At 44.8% G+C, this 22,983-nt stretch overlaps 1 protein-coding gene across 1 annotated transcript; it reads right to left on the reverse strand.

Annotated features, from left to right (window-relative positions):
- Positions 1 to 826: 826 nt before the first annotated feature.
- On the reverse strand, positions 827 to 22,639 carry LOC129684145 (collagen alpha-5(VI) chain-like; the record flags this gene model as incomplete). The annotated part of the gene is made up of 12 exons (XM_055617216.1): positions 827 to 917; positions 3,763 to 4,419; positions 4,936 to 5,029; positions 10,220 to 10,707; positions 11,289 to 11,300; positions 13,589 to 13,625; positions 13,744 to 13,779; positions 15,831 to 15,893; positions 17,661 to 17,723; positions 19,753 to 19,788; positions 19,901 to 19,951; positions 22,577 to 22,639. Coding segments are annotated over 12 exons (1,691 nt in total), but the record flags the coding sequence as incomplete, so codon positions are not given.
- Positions 22,640 to 22,983: the final 344 nt, after the last annotated feature.

Consider the following 22,983-nt stretch of genomic DNA (forward strand, 5'->3'; position numbering starts at 1 on the left):
TTGTGTGTGTGTGTGTGTGTGTGTGTGTGTGTGTGTGTGTGTGTGTGTGAATCCGTGGTGACAAGCAAGCCAGCTGGGCCCAGGGGCATCTGCAGCATATACCATATTATATATTTTTGGCCTTCAAATATTCAACTTTAGATAAACAAAAGCATTCATCACATGAAGTTAGCATGGGATTGTTTCTGTCTGATTGTTTAGATTTGGTATGTAGTTGTTTGGGTTTAATGGTTGTGCAAGAATCACAAGTGTTATGGTATTTACAGCTGGGCTTGTGTTTGCACAAGTTTAATTAACAGCATATCTTGTCTGGGGCCCTATTTAAAAGCGTCTGTAGCTTATTCAAGCAAAGCTACTGCTCGACTTGACATTGATGCTGCCCTGTCCTTCCAAGGGGTTGGCTGATGGGCATGTCCTTGCTAAACTACCAAGGAAATGGAAGGCACAGTTCACACAAGGGACAGGTCTGTCTCCTGCAACCAGAATGCAGAGCCTCAGGCTTGGACAGCAAGCTCGAGAATAAACTGCAAGGTTTTGTTTGTTTGTTTGTTTTTCAGGGTCAAAGTTTATCAGACACTCCTGAGGAAGCCATGCCTTTAAAGGCAAGATTTAATGAAATTTGCAATGTTATAAAAAACAACAACAACCACCTCAGAGTGGAAAGCATACTTGATGTGTGGCTAATGCTGTGGAAAACAGAATCCACCAAGAGCCTTTGCCTCAGAGATCTTGTCATATTCCTTTGCCTAACAACCTGCCATCGGCCAGTTACACACCCATCAGTCAATTAACAAGCGCTTGTAAATATAAGCGCTTGCCTACCCACCGGAGGCCATGGCTCAGCGCATCTCCCCTCTCTAAATTGATGCTCCTGCAGTCGGCCTCCAGCACCGGTGGTGGGTACTGATTGAATCCGCCTATGGAGAGAACAAAGTTATAGTTTGATTTCCAAACCAGATATTGGGTTTTCTAGGCAAAGAGAACCCCAACAGGAATCTTCTCCAAGAAATAAATGTTAGTAACACATTTCAAGAGAATTTGGCTGCGGTGAAAATGGAAAATACTGGCCACTAGACATGGCATTCACAATGTGAGCTTCAGAGGGCTTCAGTGTGCAAAGAATTACTAGGATCATGGGGAAGGGCTTAAGGTGTTCAGGGAAGGGTGAATTACAATGCAGGGACACGTGAGTGCTGGGCCTATGCTAACATAACCTGAGAAACAATCTACTCTGATTCTCTACGGCTTTTCCCCCAGACTTAAACTGCTAGCTCAAACATAGAAAAGATGGTGTCTTATTACATGATATTATTTCTTTGCTTCTGCACCAATAAACACTGATTTCCTATGAGAAAGGGAGTAGCAGAAAGGATTTTAACTTACTGTCAACACAATACATCTCTTTCGGCTCTTTCTGTATCGTCTGTAAGCTGTACAGTACTGTGGTCTATAATTTTTTCCTTTCACGCAGGAAAACAAATTTTAATGAAACAAGGCCCTTGGTTATCGAAGATCCAAGACTCAAGCATGAAAGCATCTCAAAGAATCCCTGTAGTTTCATTTCTCTGGTTCTAGGAGATACTTTTTTTTTTTTAATTTGTCTAAAATGAGAGTATGTCTCTGATCAGTTGCATTTGACAGCGGCTATTGGTGGAAAGAGGAATCGTGACCCAGAAGTTACTTCTGTATACAGGACAGTGAAAATGCAGAGAACCTGGGCTGGCACTTGGGCGCAAAAGTTCTGAAGGAACAGAAGATGATAGAGCAGCCATATAACTCCAACAGATGAATTAGGTTCAGGGAGGCAGGAAAGCTGGGAGTCGGCTTTGCTCAACTGCCAAGCCACTTCCTGGCCCTGAAAGACCAGGCCCCAGTTACCTTGCATCTTTAAAATCACTGCATTACTAGCCATCTGGATGGCACAAAGGACAACAGCGTGTGGGGAATGATGGGCCCAGAGCCATGCATCTGGGTCCAGGAGTCAAAGTTCTAAAATCTGAGTGTTTGCAAGAGTCTTTCTCAGATGAGAAGTTGTTTAGCGATGACCTAGCAGTCTGCTACATAGGCAGGTGTTCCTTGATACGTGTCCCGGAGTGACATCCATGGATATACATCTGGAAGAATTACTATTAAAAACCCTCGGATCTAATGGAAGCATTGGTATAAAAATGCATTTGGAAGCATTTTTTTTTTAATTTCTCTTTATGGCATCTGAGTGAGACCATGTTAAGTTTAAAGGCAATAATCTAACATTCCCAAGAGGATGGGAGTACAGTGGAGAATATATCCTGAAGACACTATTCCCGCTGTGGTGTGGAGACATTCCTTCAATGCTAGGGAAATACAGAGTCTTCCTTTAAACCTGCCAGAATCCTGGACAGAACATGCTCAGCTCCATTTTCTGGAATCTTCCAGAAGCCAGTGCTATGGTTTGGATAAATGACCTCAGAAGTCCGTGAGTTAAGACTTGTTCTCTTGGGAAGGGATACTGGGACATGCCTTATTCTTTAGGAGGTAGGGCCTAATGAAAGGTACCTAGGTCATCAGGGCATACCCTTGGAAGAGTCCCAAGACCCCCTCCCTTCTCTCTGTCTTGCTCCTGGCTGCTGATGAAAGCAAATTTGTTCTCCCCTATACGTCGGCCATGATGTGCCAAAGTCTCAAGCACCAGGCTACCTGACTCTGGACAGTAAACTCCACAAGCATGATCAAAAATAAGTCTTTCCTTTTCATACGTTAATTGTCTCGGGTATTTAATTTTATATTGGGCAGACTAACACAAAGGTTTCTTCATCACAGTTTCCTAGTATCTGGGAGCTGGGTTATTTTTGATCAGGAGGGCTGAATGTCCAGCCTGTGAATCGTAGAATAGTAATAGCTTCTTTAGCTTCTACCTACTTGATGTTAATCGTAAGAATCAGAAAACTGCCCCAGACATTTCCGACTATGTCCTGGAGACAAAATATCACAAACACCCACCCACACATACATCCTCCCCCTCTCCGACCCTACACAACGAGAGGTGCTATTTCTAAACCCCGGCAGGCTGACACTGTTGCTGTCTATCATTTCCAGTGAGACAGAGTCCATCGATCATGCCCTGTTGTGCTCCAGCAACCGTTGTCAAGGTCCTTTAAAAAGCTGTGTAGTGCTTACTCTCAGTCTTTGAACGTGGCGCCTCAAGGGTCACTTTGTGGGCTGGCTCGAAGCCAAGGGGCATCACATTGCAGCATGTTGGGCTGGAGTCACGGTGCTTAAAGTGTGGTCTGTGAACCACAGTACTGGCATCACTCAGGCACCTATGACCAACGGTCTCAGGCTCCGCCCCAGCCCTCGTGAACAGGCGCTGCCTCCAGGGTTTTAGAATCCCCATGGGACATGCTTGGTATCACCACATCCTCGCACAGCTCCCCGCTACGTGCCAAGACTGGGAAATGAACTCGTTTAAATGCTTCAACCCTCCTTTCTAAGAGCTGTTGGGACTGCCTCAGGTTGTACAAAGACAGCTCAGGAGACTACCAGTCACGCCGTGATTTCCACTACACAGATTTGGGCAAGAGATGTTCTACCATAGCAAGGTCTGACCATCTTATACCCAAGGCATAATCAGGATACACTCAGGAGATGTAGCAACTTTGCCCCAGTCACTACCTAATTTATATATTTTGATTAGTTATAAATCTGATAAGATTAATCTTAGCTTATCAATACCACTGCCAAACAATACTCCGTTAAAACAAAAGAAAGCAAATAATGACGTACGTCTGACAAAGTACACAAATGGCTTCAGGAACTTGACGATATAATTCAGATCTGGCTTGTACATCCTCCCAAGCTGTATCAGATGGTGGTCCAGTGGGTAGCTGGCTAATTCTTCCATCTCATCTCTCTGTGTGGAGCCCAGAGAAATCACAAAAATGACATAGCCTTGACATTTGGCCCTCAAAGCCACTGTCTTCAAGAATTCCTTCTCCTCGTGGTTTTCTCCAGCTGAAATCACAATGATGACCTTGTGTTTTCTTGGACTGGGGGCTCCTAGGAAGAGATCCTCCATGGCCCACTGTAGGGCAAGACCAATGGTGGCCTCTCCGTTTAGCTGCTGGAGGGAAGTGTGGATGTAGTTCTTCATGATGGACTGATCATCGTAGGTTGTAAATGCAAACTCTGTCTTCACCCTGCCCTTCCTTTTGGAACTCTCTGAGGGAGGATAGCTCAGCAAAGCAACCCTGTCACCAGAGTCGGAGGCTGACGGGTTTGATGTGATGTGGAAGTTGTCAATCACTGAGCTCACCAATCCTTTCATGGCTTGGAAGTCATCGTTGGCTATGTTACGGGAATTGTCTAAGAGGAACGCTACGTCCATGTATGAATTTTCAGGAAAGGTAGGCTCTTCCACACAAGTATTTGGAAAACACTTGTCTGAAAACACAGAGAGATGCATCATGGGATCAGTACCAGCACAAGACACCGAGAGCTTCCGAGAATTAATGATCTTATCAATACTTCTATTTGACATCATTTAAATTAACAAGAAGTGGTCAATGTCTGAGTACTGTTGTGGCAACTAGCAGCTAAGGACAGGGAGGAAAAGGGGAGGGGAGGGCTATGGCTATGTTGGAAACAGATTTAGGTGGCATGTGTCTCTGAAGTCCACAATCATGTTTAAACTCATGCAGAAGGTATTTTCAGTAGTTTAGAGGCTCCTCTCAAGACAACTACAACAGGGTTCCGGGAGAGACTACACCAGTTTCCACATTCTACAGAAAGGCTATAAACATTAGAGATTGGAACCCCGACATAGTGCATTTTCCCAAACTGGAAAGCTGAAAATAGAACCACTATCGTAAATAGAAATCTCTCACTAGTGCCCAATTCGATATCTCAGCAGGCACCGACTGTGCCTCCTGCACAGTCAACCTTTCCCATCAATCTTACCATAGCAAAGTGTGCAGCGTCGAAGCATTTCCTGTGGCTCGTAATCTCCAACTGGAGGAACCGGAATCACTTGAAATGTCCCAGTGTCATCAAACTGCATTAAAAAAAAAAAAGAAGCAAATGTTGCTTTTGTAATTTAAGCCTTTATTGAGAAATTATTATGTGCTAATCATGAGAAAAAGCTTAAAAAATGTCCACTATCACTATAACTTTGCATTATAATCTTTTGATTTATCCAGTCTGTCTGTCTGTCTGTCTCTCTCCACACACACACACACACAAACACACGCCATCGGGATGCCTATCTTATGTATTTTATGATAAGGGTTTTCCTTTTAATGTGTTTGGATACTTTGCCTGAATGTCTGTCTGTGCTGCATGCATGCTTGGTGTTCTTGGGGCCAGAAGGGAGAACTGGAGCCCCTGGGACTGGAATTACAAATGGTTATGAATCACTGTGTAGACGGTGGACAGCAAACCCATGTCCTCTGAAAGAGTAGAGAAAGCTCTTAACCGCCAGGCTATCTCCCTACCCCAGGCTTAACATCTCATTCCCATGACTGCAGGCCAAGTTAATTTTAACATGTTCCTATGTGACACACGGTGGGATACACCTATCACCAGCTTCTAAAGTTGGGCCCTTCAGAAAATTTTTATTCATAGGTTTCCACCAGTCCCTTCAGGTGGTGATACCAGAACCACCTCTACTGCGCTCCATCAAAAAGGTTCATCTTGCTGATGTCACGAGGACTTTTCCAATCACAAACTCCAGTGAAGTTTATCTCAAATGGCAATAGACGGAAGGCATTGCGTTTATTCAGAATTCTTGCCTGTAACTTCTCCGTCATTCCTCGTCTCTCTGTGACTGACCACCCCCTTTCTCTTTCCATCTGTTTCTTGATTACTGTTTTGCTTTAGTGATCACCAAAGTGGGCAGCACGCGACGTTCGCTCATCCATTGAGTCGGTACGTCATTTGGGGACACTTATTTTTTGTGCTCCTATGTAAAGCAGATGCTATTATCACAGTGGAAGGAACATACCTTTTCCAGACAGTGAAGAGGCTACCCCTCAGCCCACAGCAATATTCAGGGCTGGTTTTCCTCTTCCCTCCCATCACAGGAGGAGGAGAAAAGCCACTCCCTCCGCCTTTCTGTAAAGTGCCGAGTGTTTAAAAAATACTTGTAAACATTTCAGCCTTAGGATGAGAGTTATGTGTTACTCCTTTACTCCTACGAAATTGGACACTTGGGGTGTGACTGTACAGTTGACCATTTTTGGTCCCACATCTAGAGATTACAAGCTCACTCCATGAACCAAGGACTTGATTCACGGGAGTGAGCCACGCGCTCTGCGTTCATTTATTCATGCATCCAGCAAATATGGATCAGATGCCAACAATGTTATAGGTACAGTTTTGATGTTAGGGGTATTGAAATGAACAGATAAAATGTCTCTGCATTATCTTCTAGTGGGGTAGACCCATCACAAACATAAAAGTAAGTAAATTATCTGTATGTTGAGCGATAATTTCCTTTCGAAACAGAGTTGGGTAGGAAGGATGGGACATGATGGGTACCATTTAAATGAAATTCACCTAGAAAGTGAGAGAGAAAGAGAAGCTGAGAAGGATCAGCCAACCAGGTAAGAGGATGCCCAGAAAGATGACATGCTGCGGACCGCTGACCGTCAGTGTGAGACACTCGTATCCATCTTAGTCAGAACATCTGGGATTACTCAAAAGAGACTCCTCCACAAGCTTGGCTCTGACCTCCCTCATAGGAGGAGGAGGTCAGGAGGGTCCTTAGATCCTCACCACAGATTCCAGACACTTCTGCCTTCATTTCCCACTCTGCATACAGCTGAGGGATGTGCTGGCATATACTGAACAGGAACCTCGTCTATGCAGTCATGGAAGCGTATTCATCTATATGTGGGTGAGACTGCTTCGTGATGCATGGTTTGGGGTTTTCATCCACATTCTGCTACGTACGTAATTCTTCCTCCCATGCTCCTATGACTAATCCCTTGTAGTAGTTAGGTTTTGTTGCTGTGATAGAATACCACGACCAGAAGCAACTTAGAGAAGGGACATGATTCTCTGGCTGATGGTTCCCGGAGGGTTGGAGTCCACAGCGGTGAGGAGAGATGGCTGCAAACAGGAAGAAGAAGGGCAGCAGCAGCAAGAGGCCGAGAGACCACATTTCGGCCCCAAGCACAGGAAACAGCAAACTACAGGTTGACATCCTTCCCCCCAGTGAGGGCACACTTCCTGAAGGTTCCACAGCCTCCTCAAACAGTGCCACCAGCTGGGGACCAAGGGCTCAAATACTGAGCCTATAATATAATAGCCTTTTCTTTCTAAATTCAAGCCCCGCAGCCCTCACTTATTCCATGCATCTGTAAGTAAGCCCACGTTTCATTGGTTCACTAAGCTGGATGTGGGCGGAGCTGTTATTTTGGTTTGTCGCTGGTGGGCTATCCGAGGTGAACAGACATTTGTTCTTGTAACATGTGCTAGATTAGTGTGGGGGAAAATGTTTCCAAGGAAATACAGGGTCAAAAGGTGTCTTACATTGCTAATAGTTGTGTGGGCAGAGTGTGGGAACCAGCCCCGGGTACAGAAATAGTGAGAATACAGTAGACTGAAAAAGAGTGCTTTGCAGGCAGCGTCAGAGATAAAATGTGACTAGGATGTGTTTCGGGAGAGAATGTAAGAGCCAGGTGTTGTCTGTGCCTGATCTCAGCTCCCAGGATGGTGAAGCAAGATCATTTCTTCAGTCCATGAACCCAACTTAAACAACATATCAAGGTGAGAGAGAAACATACGGTGGGAGAGAAACAGAGGGAGGGGGAGCGTAACAGAAGAGGGGATGAAAAGAGGGAGAAATGGGGAAAGAGGAAGAGAAGGAGACAGACAGAAGGGAGAGGAGGAGAGGGAGGGAGAGAAGGAAAAAAGAAAGGGGAAGAGAGAAGGGGTGAAAAACTATGCAATAAGTGTTGCGTTCAGCAAACAAGACAATTTTCCCTAAGAAATCACTGTATGGGGAGCTAAGAAATAGGGTCATAATTAAAGTAAGAAGTTGGACCAGGTAAACTGCATTTTTTCTCTCTTGATTAGAACAATTTGACAGAAGGGAGCAAATGATCTATAGTAGCCAGGGAGTCTCTGGCAAGAATAAAACTGCAACACTTTAGGGAATGCCTGGGTGCTTAATAACTGCTCATTCTGTCCAACTCATGGGAGGGAACTCCACCAGAAGAGCAGCCTTTTAGAACTTGGATCTAAAACCTGCAACATTCTTATAAATTTCTGGAACACCAGGGGGATGCGGCAAATTTGGTTTCCAGTTGAGGCATATCCCGGAGACAAAAAGGATGAGGCAGTGTTTTCAAATAGGTTTGTCAAAAGAAGCTATTTTAAAATGCTATGAGGAGTGCGAGGTGGCTCAGAAAAGTGAAAACGACCCCCAAAAAAAGCCCACATAAAAATGTTTTCTCTTCACACAGAAGTACTGGTTATAACAATGGGATACTCTTTATCACCTCGGTAAAAAAATAAATAAACAAAAAAAATAATAATAATAGTGGTTTTGTTATGTTAATTATATGTATCTGTGTGTGGGTGTGGGTACTTGAGTTCAAACGCCTTTGGGAGCTGGAGGTCCCCGATACCCCAGAGTTGGAGTGACAGGTGGTTGAGAGTTTCCTCACATGGGTGAACTGAACTCAGGTCCTCTGCAAGAGCAGTACCTGCTCTTCACTAACGAGTCGTCTCTCCAGCCCCTCACAGTGGTAAAAAATTTTTAAACACACATAAAAACCCAAAGTTGCAGAGTACAGACACACAGGTGCTGCTTCCACGCTGAGGCCTCTGTGGGGGTTGGGCGTGGTCCCAGCAGAGACTATAAATTGAATTTGACATCCTTCAGGTTCCTCCTATTTAGAATTAGATGTGGCTCTCAGAGCGAGATGCCACTCGTTTCTTGCAGAGAACAAAACTGCCGTATCAAGAAAGCTTGGGAAGGGAAACCAAGAACCAGGAGACCGTGGCTTCTAAGATCCTTTTTGTCCGGGACTTTTGTGGCTCCTACTTCCATAAAATGTGTGTACATGTGCCTGTTCGTGTGTGTCTCTATGTGTGTATCTGTGTGTCTGGGGAGGGGGCCAGGAGCGAGCTGATTCCCTCTCCCTTTTTATTATAGAGCTGCGTGCATATGAAGAGATCTTCACAGCCTCCTGAGCGATGAGAGGGCTCCACCCAGCCCCAGAACCTGTTGCGGTTTGAATGTGAGGTGTTACCCCCCTGGATCCTGTGTTGGAACACTCGGCCCCCAGCTGGTGGTGGTGTTCCGTAAGGCTATTGAACCTCCATGAGGTGAAGCTCTACTAGAAGAAAGGAGCCACTGGGGGTGGGCCGTGATGCCTGGCCGAGCCCCACTTCCTGCCATCTTCCTTCTTCCTTACTGCAGATGCCGGGCTGCCCAGGTGCTTCAGGCTTCCCCACCATGCATCCTTCCTGACCCACAAGCCAAAATAAACCCTTTGTCCCCTAAGTCGCTTCTTGTCCAGTACTTTGTCAGATATGAGGAAGCTAACAACACATACACACATACACACACACACACACACACACACACACACACACACACACACACGTTACTCAATACATTGAAAAGTCACTGGACAGTAGGTGAAGGTGATATGCAATTTGGCCTTTTTTTTTTTTTTAAGTAGTTTGTTTTGTTTGGGATAAGAAAGCAAGAGGAAGGAACATAGATTCTTTTAACATAAGTGGGTCCAAAAATAAAAGAACAGCTTTAGGGGATATCTTAAGCATCTTGTACCATCTTAGGGGCTCCGAGCTCCCCTGAGCTTTTTCCACTCCAGGTGACTCATTGCCCTATGAGACAACAGTGAGCAGGGGGCTATTCCAGGAAGTCCTAGACATCAGAGGGCCAGGAAACCACCCACTCACACACCTTTATTTCAGACGGACCGAGTTAATACCTCTTAGGCACCTAGTAGCTAGGAGGATGCTCCGGGCCTCTGTTCTCTGAGTTTTAGCATGGACATGGCACACGTGATGGACATGGCACACACGTGGACTTCAGTGACTTGTGGCTACATGAGCACAGACATGAAGCTCTAGATCCAGGGCCTGGCACATAACAGGGTCAAACAAACTGTCTGCCATTGCCACTGAGTCATTCAGAACTGCAAGGGGGGACCAAGAGACACCCCTCTCCCCAACTCTCCCCTGCCCAACTCTGTGCCACTCTTACCCCAAAAGCCTCGTCAAGGAAAACTCTTTCGTTATAAGCAAAGACTGCAAGGCTGATATCCAGGGCGCTGAGCTCCATGGTGGCCGTGAGGATGGACCCTCTATTGTCTGCCTGGCCATTGCTGAAGAACACGGCAACTCTCCTGGCGTTGGTTCCCAGAGACATACGCTTGAAGACGTTGCGGGCCACAAACCTCATTGCGCTGCCAATGTCCCTGGCCTTCCGGGGGACTTGGTATTTTATCTGGGAGAGAAGCTGCAGGAGATGCCTCTTGCTGTGGTAGTCAGACCCGCGGATTAGATAGCCGGTGTCTGAGTCATAGGAAACCACAGCCACCCGTGCGCCCACCGGGCAGTTGGTTTCCCTGACGTTGAGGTCCTTCACAATGGAAGTGACGATGTCTCTCGTTTCATTAAACCTCCCTTCTGTGACACCAGAAGACTGGTCCAGGGCAAATACCAGCTCTGTTGGGTACACGGGACACTTTTCTATGAAAATGAAGGGCAAAAATATTGAAAAGATTTCACCAGATCACAGCCATTCCCATACCCTTTACACCAATGAGGTTGGTTCAGACAAGGTGAAGCCAGGCCTCGGGTCTGTCATCCGGGGATCTAAGGACTCAGGTATCCTGACTGCAGTATGGGCCCCAACAAGACCATCCCCTGGCAGGGTAAGGTTTATACACGGTGGCACTCTGTGAAATGCCAGGCGAGGATGTGGGCCAAAGGGAGGCACATCCAAGAAGCCAGTGTTGATGAGGCAGGATAGATGGTTTGGAAGAATCTTCCACCCCTCCTTCCTCACCCCAGGAAGACAGGAGCTACTCTGTAAAATGTTGAGTGGAAAACTGTGAGGGGTCCTAGATAGGCCAACAGTGTGAGGGACTGTGCGGTCACTGTTGACACTCAGGTCAAAAACATGACACTGACGGGGACCAGTCACCATCAGAAGAGAAATGTCTGCTTAGAAGGCATAAGTCGCTTTTTCCTGGGGGAGGAGGGCTTTCTTCACATTGGTCAAAATACACTAGCTATTTCACCAAGAGGAGTATGGTCAGAAGACTCACCTTTCCAACAGGCTGTTAAAAAAAGATAGATAGATAGATAGATAGATAGAGAGAGAGAGAGAAAGAGAGAGAGAGAGAGAGAGAGGAATCCATTATGTTTTTGGAGCATGAACCAAACAACAACAAAAACCTAAAGGATAGAATCTCAGCCAAACTGAAGATCTGGGTGGTTTATAATGAGACTAATGTCTAAGTTACAGGAAGCCATGGTTAACAAGACAGGGGAGCTGTCCACGGAACCTTGTTCATTTGGGAGCATTTCTGACCATTTCCCCTTGTGAGCTAGAGCTGGCTGACTTCAGCCGAATTGTAGCTGAAGTCGAAAAGCTGACGATTTGTCGTAGCAGCAGAATAGATGAGGCTCTGATTAAACGGCCAGATAGCTGAAATCCAATTTGCTTTGTCTCTCGGCTTCGAGCCTTTGGAGACTCATTCAGCAGAGGCTAAAATATGGGGTCTGGTTTTCTTTCCTGATGAATGCCTCGGGATCCTCGATTTGTAGAACCATGGAAGGCAGGGATTTTCAAATGAACTTTGTCTCTGATTAAAAATTTTTTTTTTTCTTCCAATGGGTTCCCCATGGATTTCTATGAGCAGACCAGCAGCTGGCCTTACTCTGTAAATCTAAGGCACATCAAGGAAAGTGCTGGAAGATCCTTAATAAGCCAAGGGCCTGACAGTACCCATGTTCGGTTGACTCAATTCCTAGGAAGCGAATGAATCATTCCAATTTTGTTTTGTTAAATTCATTAGCACTGGCGACGAGCCGCCTTCGGTTCTGCTGTCCTGGCTGTCCTGGCTGTCCTGGCCCACGGGCCTTCACAGCAGCCTAACTCCTTGTGTATCTCTTACTCTTGTGGTCACTGAGATGGCCCCAGCCATCAGACAGTACACGTAACCAATAATCTCCTTCGTATCCCGAGGCTGAAAACATCTCTCCTTGTATTGACTTCAGCCCCGTGAGACACGCTAGGTTTGAGTCTACCAAAAAGGGGTGACTTTGGGAGAAATCGCTTCACATTTTTACTGGGTTTATTTTCCTGAAACTCTTCATATAGAGCTCCCCTCAAAGCACTAGCCATTTTCAGCCTCGTGGTCTATATCCTATCATCTTCCCACCTCACCCCCACATTCCTAGATCACTTTTATTCTCAGCAGAAGGTCCCAACCACCAGTTTAGAACTTGGCTCTGGTCCTAGGTGAAAAGGAGCTGGTGCAGGGCAGGGAGTCCACAGATTTGAGAGCAGGATCCAGCCTCAAAATAGCCTTGGTGATACCTTCTACCAAGCCATAGCAGCCTGCCACTCAACTTTCATTTTTCTTCTACAAGCAGGACCTTGGTGCTAGCTACCGTACACTCTGCCAGATGATGCACTTTACCTACCCTTTCCCCAGGGAACTACTGGCTGGCTCCTTTCAATCAATGCTGAACAATTCTCCCTCCAAGTCTCAAACTATCCAGTGACTACCCTCCACTCACCCTGGGGTCTTCCCGGGGAAGACTTTTGGTTTCCGTGAGAAGGCTGGTGATGTCTAGAGAAACTGATCACTCCTGCACCCTGTCATTACTGTCCTTTGCCTCCTCTCCTGTGCTGAGGAGACTTCTAACTCTCTGTGTCTTTCATACTACCCCTCCCGCCTGGTCTCCTACCTGTGTGCATGCGTGTGTGCAGTGTGCCCGTCTATGGGCACCACAAAGTGCCTAGCAACTTTTTATGTCGATGCTGGCGACCCAAACCCCATACTCCAGTGGTCCCCCGCGCTGAGATGTCTCCCCAACTGCTCAGATCTGTCTCCCTGTCCCCTTCCAATTTTGAAGATTTGGGATTCCATTCTGTGCACCTTGACCCTTCTTCTTTCTCGCCTTTATAAGTGCATCCCCTCAGTTTCCGTCTCTCTAGTCTCACAGCCTTGGGAACGCCATTGTCTCTGTGATGTCAAGGACCACCCACACGCGTGACTCCAATATTTAAATAGTTACATCACTACCCCTTGAGTAGTCTGCCCTCCATCATGTTACTCATAGTTGTTCTATTAATGATGAAGCTGGTCTATGCCTTTTAGAAGGCCTTACCTACCACAGGCATATCTCTTCCTACAGGCATTACGCCTCATGAGCCCCTTTTATGCCTTTCCTTCCACCTTACATGTGAGATGTCCCTCCAGTCCCAAGGCAATCCTATGACAAAGGCTCTTCACCAGAGAGTTCAGCCTTCTGATCCCACAGGCCCACTCTACACCCAGTCCCAAGTGTTCTTGCCAGCCACTGACATTCTTGACCATAACACCCAGGTACTCACGACTGTGTTTCCGCAGGAACTGGATCAGTTCACAGGACTGGAAAGTTTAAAAGAGAGGGAAAGAGTAAGCATGAGCATAGTGGCCTCCTGGTGGGCGTGCTCAGTTCCCAGTGAACTGGTAGTGGTTTTGTTTTCATTAATAAAGAGATACTTACGGAATACACAGGTTGCCCTGCTATACCTTTAGGACCCTAAGGGGGAAAAAGAACACGTTACTGATTTGTGAACTATAGTGTTTAATAACAAATTTTTAATAATTTAAATCCCTCTCCCTTTTTTGGAAGTAGAACTGACAGAAGGTGCTTAAAGAACTGTGGAGCCTGATGGGTCAATTTCAATGCTCTTTTCCCATTCACATCAAGGGTGTGTATCACTTGTGGTTTGTATCAAGGATGCAATCCTTAGAAGAAATTTCTCTTAAAAAGTTCTTTTAAAAATTAATTTTTTCCCCGGTTGTAAGCAGCAGACTTTCTCCACAGGGTAGAACAAAGGACACAGATGCACTGAGCAGGAAGAGGTAGATTATCTTACAAATCAAAATGCAAAAGGCAATAAGCCTTAGTATATATAAAAGAACCAAAGTACTTAAAATGCAAAAGGCAATAAGCCAAGGTATATATAAAAGAACCAAAGGCAATTGCAAAGTAAATGAGATTTACACAAAAGAAGAGCATACATGCTAAGCTCATAAATGACATGGGCCCAGGGAACAAAGGAATATAAAATAGCTGAGAAGGAGTTTGCTGTGAGATGGTGTCCCCTCAAAATGTCAGAGGCTACACCCGCTAGCTCACTAGCATGATTGCTCTAGTATGACTGAGCAGCATGAAACCAATAGAATGCCAAAATGAATGGGGGATAGCCCATCAGGTTTCAGCCCTCTACAAAGAATTACAGGCAACTGAGGAAAACTGGGAGAGGGAGGGATGGTCCTCCCCAAGGGGGGGGGGAGGACACCAATTGGCTGTCCAATGCTAAGTAGGCCTGACAACATTCATGCAGGTGGCCCTATGCACAATCAGATGCAGGATGAACATCCACTGACAGCTCACAACCATACCTAACTCCAGTTCTGGAGTAGCCAAGGCCCCTTCTGACCTCCATGGGGTCCTGCATGAATAGGGTACACAGATGTACACACAAGCATATGCACACACACACAACATACACACACATAACACACTTTAACCACACATACACACATGCTCTCACAAGAGAACTATTAGAGTGACCCCAAGAAAGTTCCTAACAAAGGCTAAGAACCGTGAACCTGAGACAAAGGCCACGCCCCAATTCAGGCCAGTTGAGCCAAGCACAAGAATGAGATTTAGGACACTGAAATTATAGCCTTACAGCCTGGAAAAAGAGAGGAGCCCAGAGAAGAGATGGATTGGTGGATGGGTGGGAAATGGTCGGGTAGGTAACTCAGTCTTCTCGCCCACATGACCATACTCGCCCACTCCTTAATGCGTTCAGCAGAGACTCCTTTACAAACTGTTATCTTATTCTGCTATGAGTCATTTGGCCAAGAAACTGCCGACTAGTTTTGCTTTGCTGGACCCCGAGCTGAAGAATTCTTCAGTGCCTAAAGCAGATTAAGCGTGTCATGCACTCCTTACAGAGCTGTCTGGGTGCCCTCCTTGTAGCAGGTGCTGGCTGTTTTTTTTTTTAGTTCTGCCCTGACTCTCTGCTTGGGAGAGGAGAGACACTGAATCATCAACCACATGAGAAGCAGCAAAAACAGATGCAGGTTGGGCCGAGGAGGCATGCCTGGCTTGGCAGGAGAATGCTTCCGGAGATGACATTTCTCTTGTCATGGGACCAGAGTGCAAGTTGTGGTTATATTTCCAAATCTCTCTAGGGCCCAAATAAAGGCCAAAAAGGCAACAAGAATGATTCTGGCAAATTCTATCTACCAGGCTGCTTTGCATGCTGGAACTCTGTCAGGAGACCTCTACGAAACGCAGGCAAGCCCATCCTACAACAAAAGCTTCGGTGATGAATCCCAGTAACAGTATCTGCATTGTGCCTACACTTTACAGTGTTTGCTCTCGGTCCTCTGATCACACAGCTACCTTTTCAGCTAGGACAGGGCATGTCATCGTCATTATTAAGATGATATAGACTGAGACACCGTGATGGCTTCCGGAATACAGCGCTTTGCTTCTCTTTTGAAATTCTGCATCCTTTCCATGGGGTATGCCTGAGACAACCACACAAGTCCGTTCCCACGTATACTCACTCTCCGTCCCGGAGGGCCTTGAGACCCCTGAAGTCCACTCTCGCCTTTCAAGCCGTGAGAGAGCTGAAAACAGGAACACACGGGTGTAGTTTCTACATTTCCTGTCTCCATGGAGACTACCTCAGGGTTTAATTGAATTTAATTTTATATGTGTGGGTGTTTTGCCTGTATCTATAGACAGAGCTCGTGTGCACGCAAGTGCCCACAGAGGCAAGCTGGCGTCAGACCCCCTAGAACTGGAGTTATAGATGGCTGTGAGCCATTGTGTAGGTGCTGGGAACTGAACTAAGGACCTCTGCAAGAGCAGCAAGTGTTCTTAACCTCTGAGCAATTTCTCCAGCCCTACAATTATCTTAGTTTAAATGAGATGTTATATTTCTCAAAACTCATTTTTAAGAGAACAGCTGGACTAAAGGAGTCTATGTCAGAGTGCTTGCCTAGAATGTATGGGTCCCGTCCTTAGCATCATAAATAATAATGGTAATAATGAATAATAATTTAATTACAAATAAAAGACAGCAGTTTAATCAAATCAGGTGAATTCCTTGCCCATAACACCAGCCACCAACTCTTCATCATTGGTGAATATACATTTTCCTCTTGTCTACTTTATTTAGCGGCATACATCGCTCTGACACTGGCTGTAAACTTAAATTTAAATTAGTCATAAGCTGGAATTGATGCTATGGGAAAAATATGGCCCAAAAAAGATTGTGTAAAAAAACCTCTTAATAAAGATCAAATAATAAGGACCGGAGAGATGAGCCAGGTTAAAAGCATGTGCCGTTCTTGCAGAGGAACGTTCTTGCAGAGGCCGTTCTTGACCCAGGTTTCATTCTTGATACCAGCATCATCTCTCACAACTCTCTGTAACTCCAAATGATCCAATGCCCTCTTCAGAACACCAAGAGCACATATGTGGTACACATGCACACAGGCAAACAAATGCTCATACACATAAATAAATAACTATGTGTGTTTGTTTTGCTTTATTCCAAATGTGTTTGGTTTTGTTTTATCATATATATTAAATTATATATATTATATAGTATACTTCCTTAGAAGTCTACTTGTTTTCTAATGAGTGGCAGAAAGAGGGATTATTCAGATGGAAGAGGATGTGGGGAGAAATTGAGAGGAGTAGAAGGAAGAAAAAAGTAATCAGGATATCTTATATGAAAGAAAAATCTATCTTCAATAAAATAAAAACAAATATTTTAAAATCAAATAACAAAAATAACTTCCCACATACAAGATGGTACGTGAGTTGACTATGTTTATTCCCCAAACTCAAAGTGATAAAAAAGATACTGAGAAATTCAGCCCAATGCAAAGGACCTGCTAAACTGCATCTCTTCCACACCCAGGAATAGCAGAGACATAGCACTCAGACTTCAAAATAAAAAGATGCTTGTCTCGGCCATTTGTACTTAAGAAGGCGAAGTCTTTGTGCTCTGCTAATTAGAACACCTCAGTACCCTTCCTTAAAACAATACTCCATTCCACCACCTAATAGAATCCTCGGACAGCCCCCTGGGACACAGGGAGGATACCAGCTTCAATCCCAAAAGACTGCAAGGCAGTGGTATTTCTTCAACAACCAGTCACCAGTTTGTAAATCTTAAAAATCATTCCAGTTCATGGAACCGCGAATGGCCACGTGTGTCGCTAGGTTCGGTTCTTATATGTGGGAAATATAGGTCCAAAGTCACATGACTCGTTGGTAGCTTTCAAGATGCCTTTGGACTGGATCAACATTTATCATTACAGTGAAAAAGCAGAGGTCACCAAGAAAAGTGCTTATTCTTTCTGGAATCATGGGCCACTTACAATCAATCCCTTGAATCCTTTGGGTCCAGGCTCCCCAGGAATTCCAGCATCTCCAGCATCACCCTGGAGATATATATATCAAGATGTTAAAATCTTTGCTATGAAAGAATTTAAAAATTCTAATCAATACTTAAACTGGCCTTGTAATCATTATAACGAAAGCTAATACAACAATAAATGCATCTTGACATGAATGTAGAACTGAACCATTGGTACAGGTGGATATTCTTAAAACTATTTACAATACTCTAATAATACAAGTATTTGTACATAAATATCAATTCAGGGACCATCCAGTTGCCAGAACAACCAGAGACTATGCTAGCAAACATAAGTATTGACTACCAAAAGTATTAATGACTTCCTAGTTCTATGAGTTACTTCTGGAAAAGTTGAAGGTAATAATAATAATAAAAGCTTGGCATAAGAAGATGTTCCAGCTGGTAAAAAGTGCTGATGGAACAAGGCTGAGGTCCTGAGTTCAAACCCCTAGAATCCATGTTAAAAAAAAAAGCCCGATGTAAAGGCGTACACCAGCAATGCAGGCCCTCCCATATCAACATCCCTCCCCACTACCTACACACTAAATTTTTAAAGGTTAAAAACGTACTTAAAAGTTGTGGCAGCATGCACAAGACCTGCTCAAACCCAAGCCAGAACAAACCCCAGCGTGGGAGGGGGGTGGACAGGAAGTCCCGCCCCTAGCTAAAAAGCTATTGGCTGTTGATAGCCTTTGGGAACTGGAGAATCACATTTCTCTAAGGGAGCCACCTTAGTTATCTTGCTCTAGTGGAAGGCCACACATCTAAGAGTATAAGGGAGGGACAGAGATTGTACTTGATGGGTTTTGTTTTGGTTTTTTAATGGAGGGGGCCGTTGGTGGGTATGAAAAGGGAATAGATCTACAAGAAATGGGGGAGGGGTAAATATTGTCAAGATACACTGTACAGAATTCTCAAAGAATTAATAAGAAATAACCTAAGATGTAAAAATAAATCAAAATGGGACTGGAGAGATGGTTCAGTGGCTAAGAGCACCAGCTGTTCTTCCAAAGGTCCTGAGTTCTAGTCCCAGCAACCACATGGTGGCTCACGACCATCTATAACAAGCTCTAGTGCCCTCTTCTGGCCTGTGGGCACACATGCAGGTAGAACACTGTATAAATAATAATACGTCTTTTTGAAAAATAAATCAAAATGCTAAAGATTTATTTAAAGAAATTCAATTTAACTTTATTTAAAGGAATTCAGTCTGGTAGTTATTTATTAATATGCTCACATCACATCAGTCAATAAGTTGTTACATCCTCCTTTTGTCAATGAATCAGAAATCGATCCTTTATACTGAGAACTCTTTTTCTGAGAGTTACTTATATAGTCCATTCCTAAACTCTTGTCAGGTAATCCATCAGCAAAGAACACATTTCAGATGTCCTGAAACTTGGATGTTCTCCTGGAGTTTATTCTTTAGGTACTCTACTTTAGGCCCAGACTTCTCTTCTTGGTTGGGCCATTACAGAGGCAAAGGCATTCTGGAGTTTGGGAACTCATAATACAGAATCCTGGTCTACACAGATGTAATGAGGGCAGCTCCTGATGACATTACAGGTGTAATCTTTCTGTAAGCATGCAGACAGATTATCTAATAGACAATGAAGAATTTGGAAAATGTTAGACCAAGAAGGCAGTATAATTAGACCAGTGAGCATGTCAGTTGGGGTCTACTAACTGAAGGAAGATGGAAATAGGAGACCACTGAGAAGAAAGTGGAGGTTTTCAGGTGAGAGGAACCAGAAGCCAAAATAATGCTGGATTAGCAATGATAACTAAGGTGGTGAGTGAGATCACCAAGCTGGAGAACTAACCCAGAGAGGTTGCCTGGAGGCTGGGGTTCAGTAGGGGTGTGGATCATTGGGGTGAAGCAGGTAACCAAGGGCAGGATGTGATCTTTTCTGATCACAGGGTTAAGGTAAGCCCAGAGGAATCAGCTGACCAACACCTCCCCACTTCCCACTGTACCCAGACCAAAGGCTCAGCTCATTTCTCAGAAAGGCCATAGTAATGGCAAAAGAAGAAATTCGTATGCACCTCACCTTCTGCCCTGGATCCCCAGGAAGTCCTGTCAGGCCCTGAAATTTTCAGCAGAGAGCATATGTTAGTCAACAGACCGCTTCCTCGTTTCTTCTCGGTATATTTAGGTTTGATTTATCAGTTGAGAAAACAACTGATTTGCATATTTACCTTAACTCCTTTTCGTCCCATCTGACCGTAGCCTGGGATGCCATAATCTCCCTGTAAACACATCATCAGTTCATTTCAGTTTCTCGGAAGCTATCTGGATGAAGAGGCTGCAGTGTTATGAAAAAGAGCTATAGATAAGGGTGAGAGTCCTCACTTCCTGTTGTCTCTTCTCCCCTGTGCTGAGGATTGAACCCAGAGCCTCTTGTATGCTGGGTAAATGTTCCACCACTGAGCTGCAAGCCCAGCCCTCTCCTTCCTGGTGTGGACGCTCCTACTTCTCTGGCCAGCTCCACTCTACAACCACTGTAGGAGGCAGAGGGATAACTGCTCTGGATTTGTGCATTCACCAATTTCTTATCTGGAAAAAAATATGACTGAGGAATTCAACCAAAGACTTATAAATGGGGGTTGGAGAGACAGTTCAGTAGTTAAGAGCACTGACTGATCTTAAAGAGGATCTGGGTTCCATTCCCAGCACCCACATGGTGGCTCACAAGCATCTTCAGCTCCAGTTGCAGGGAATCTGATGCCTTCTGGCCTCCACAGGCACCAGGCATGTATGTGGGGCACAGACGCACACGCTGGCACTCATACTAATAGATAAAATAAAAATAACTCTTTTTTAGAAAGAACTTAAAATGGTAAATAGATGCTAGCAGAAGAAATTTGTTCATCCTCATCGGTAATCAAAAAAAGTGATTCTGAAACAATTAATGAGTTACCATTTTTGCCAAGAGTAAAGAGGAAAGAGAAAAAGTTACAATAAGTTACAATAACCGTTGCTGGTGTGGAGGCCCTAAAACAGTGGTTCTCAACCTTCATAATGCTGTGGCCCTTTAATATAGCTCCTCATGTTGTGGTGACCCGCAACCATAAAATTATTTCATTGCTACTTCATCACTATAATTTTCCTACTGTTATGAATCATAATGTAAACTATCTAATATGTGAGCCCTGTGGGGGTTGCAACCCACAGCTTGAGACCTGTTGCCCCAAAACCTTCAGGCTCCTACACATAACACATAGACCCACATAGTGTTTAAATCTTTCTAAGAGTGTTTAAAATATATTTCAAAGGCCTGATTAAATGTACATTTATCTGACCTAGCTATGAAAATTCTAGAACTTTCTACACAGAAATTAATTACAGCATTGGGGATGTAGCTCAGTGGTAGAGCCTGGCACACATGAAGCCCAGGATCCTGTCCCTGGCCCTTAGCCCCCAGACCTCAGCCCCCAACCCCCAGCTCCAGCCCCCAGCCCCCAACCCCCAGCTCCAGCCCCCAACCCCCAGCTCCAGCCCCCAGCCCCAGCCCCCAGCCCCAGCCCCTTCTAAACCAGTTCACGGATGTGTTCTCACGACAGCAGAAAACCCGAAACAAATTAAATATCTAATAATAAGAGATCAGCCAAAGCACGGTCTTTGCCCAAGCCAAGTTCTGATGCTTGTTGGGATTAGTAAGCAGGCCACGTTTCCTAACACTGCTCATCCTAAAAAGCTGATTAGAAGAGGCAGATTAATAGTGGGAAGCACAAACGGAGACTCATTCATTGAGGCCACACTGGGAAGAGGGGCAAAGAGACTCAGTGAACTTCAGGGGAGCATTTTGAAACTACCGGAGTGACATTGAGAGAGCACAGTGAACTGGGAGTCTGGCAGGAGGGGAAACTGAGTGATTTTTTTTTCACTTTGCTCTGTTTAGGATGTTAAGGCTAAATATCTCAAAATGGGCAGAATATGGTAATGTTTTTTTTTCCATCGCTACCCAATTTCATGCCTGGGGAACTTGCATTTTCCCCCTTTTCTTTCTCTCATTCTTTCTGAGTACTCATGTTTTCAAACTGAATCACAAAAAGATGGGTAATTTTTTTGTTTGTTTGTTTTGAGTTGGGGGTCTCTTATAGCCCAGGATTTTCCTTTCTGTTTCTGAATTCAACTTTATTACATTTTGTATATGAGATTATGTGGTCTGGTGTTTGCATTTTTGAGTCCTTTTTTTTTTTTAGTTAATTGTGTTTTTTTGTTTCTTTATATTTTTGCCTGCCTTCTTTTAGTTTATGTAACAACCTACAGGTTCAACCATGTTGTCATATATGTCAGGATTTCCTTATTATTTTAAAGCCCAAATAGTATTCCATCACATAGCCATACCAGAGTTTGTTTATTCATTCATCCACAGATGAACATGGGTTGACTCCAGATCTTGGCTACACTTGGAAATTTTCTACTATTTAATATCTACACATAATTTGATAATTAACATAGAATGACTCTCCCTCTTTTGGCTGTCCCTAGCTGAGATTAGGTTCAGTAGAGCCTTAAATAGCAGTGGCCTGTTTCTTGGGCCTCTTCTGCTTCTTAATCATGGTAGGGTTTTGCAAGGGGAGAAAGATGGGCTGTTTTGTGGTTCAGCCAAAATGTACAAATACATGCTATGCTGGTTGTTAAAATATTGAAATGCCCCGTTCTCGATCACCCGATCCTCTCTCTGCCTTTACCTCATCTCCTCCAAGCGCCCCCACCCCCAACCGAAAGGCCAGGTGCCCCGGAAAGCAGCAGCAGATGGAGAACTGCCCTACATCTTCCTACCCCAGGAGCTGGAGACCAGGCTGCCCACCCCCTCCCATCCCCTCCCATCCCCCTTGCCTCAGAAACAAATACCCACAGCCTTGTACCTGTTCTCCTCGCTGTCCAGGGGTCCCCGCTGGCCCCAGGCTTCCAGGAATTCCAGGTTCCCCCTAGCAAAGGAGATGAAAAAAAAAATGCAGACCAGCAAAGTCAAACCTGCCTCAGGCAGTTCTGTTCACTGAGTGAGGGGACCCAGGGTGAGCAGCTGGCACTCAGTAGGGCCGGGGTGAAAGACCAATCCAGTCTACCCATAGGAGAGCAGAACACACATAGCACTCCACTGTGTATACATACCACAGTGCTTCCTGCTTCCCTAGTGTCGGGGGACTGCAGAAAAAGGAAGGGTAGAAAGCTCACTCTGGGGAAAGCTGGCTCCTTTGCTCGTGCATTTGCTCGCACAGTATTTGCTTTTTGTCCCGGAAGAGGAATGACTCAGTATGATAAATGTAGTCCT

Source organism: Psammomys obesus, unplaced genomic scaffold (genome assembly GCF_907164565.1).
Source record: "Psammomys obesus unplaced genomic scaffold, mPsaObe1.curated_primary_1811, whole genome shotgun sequence".
In the NCBI taxonomy this organism is placed as follows: Eukaryota; Metazoa; Chordata; class Mammalia; order Rodentia; family Muridae; genus Psammomys; species Psammomys obesus.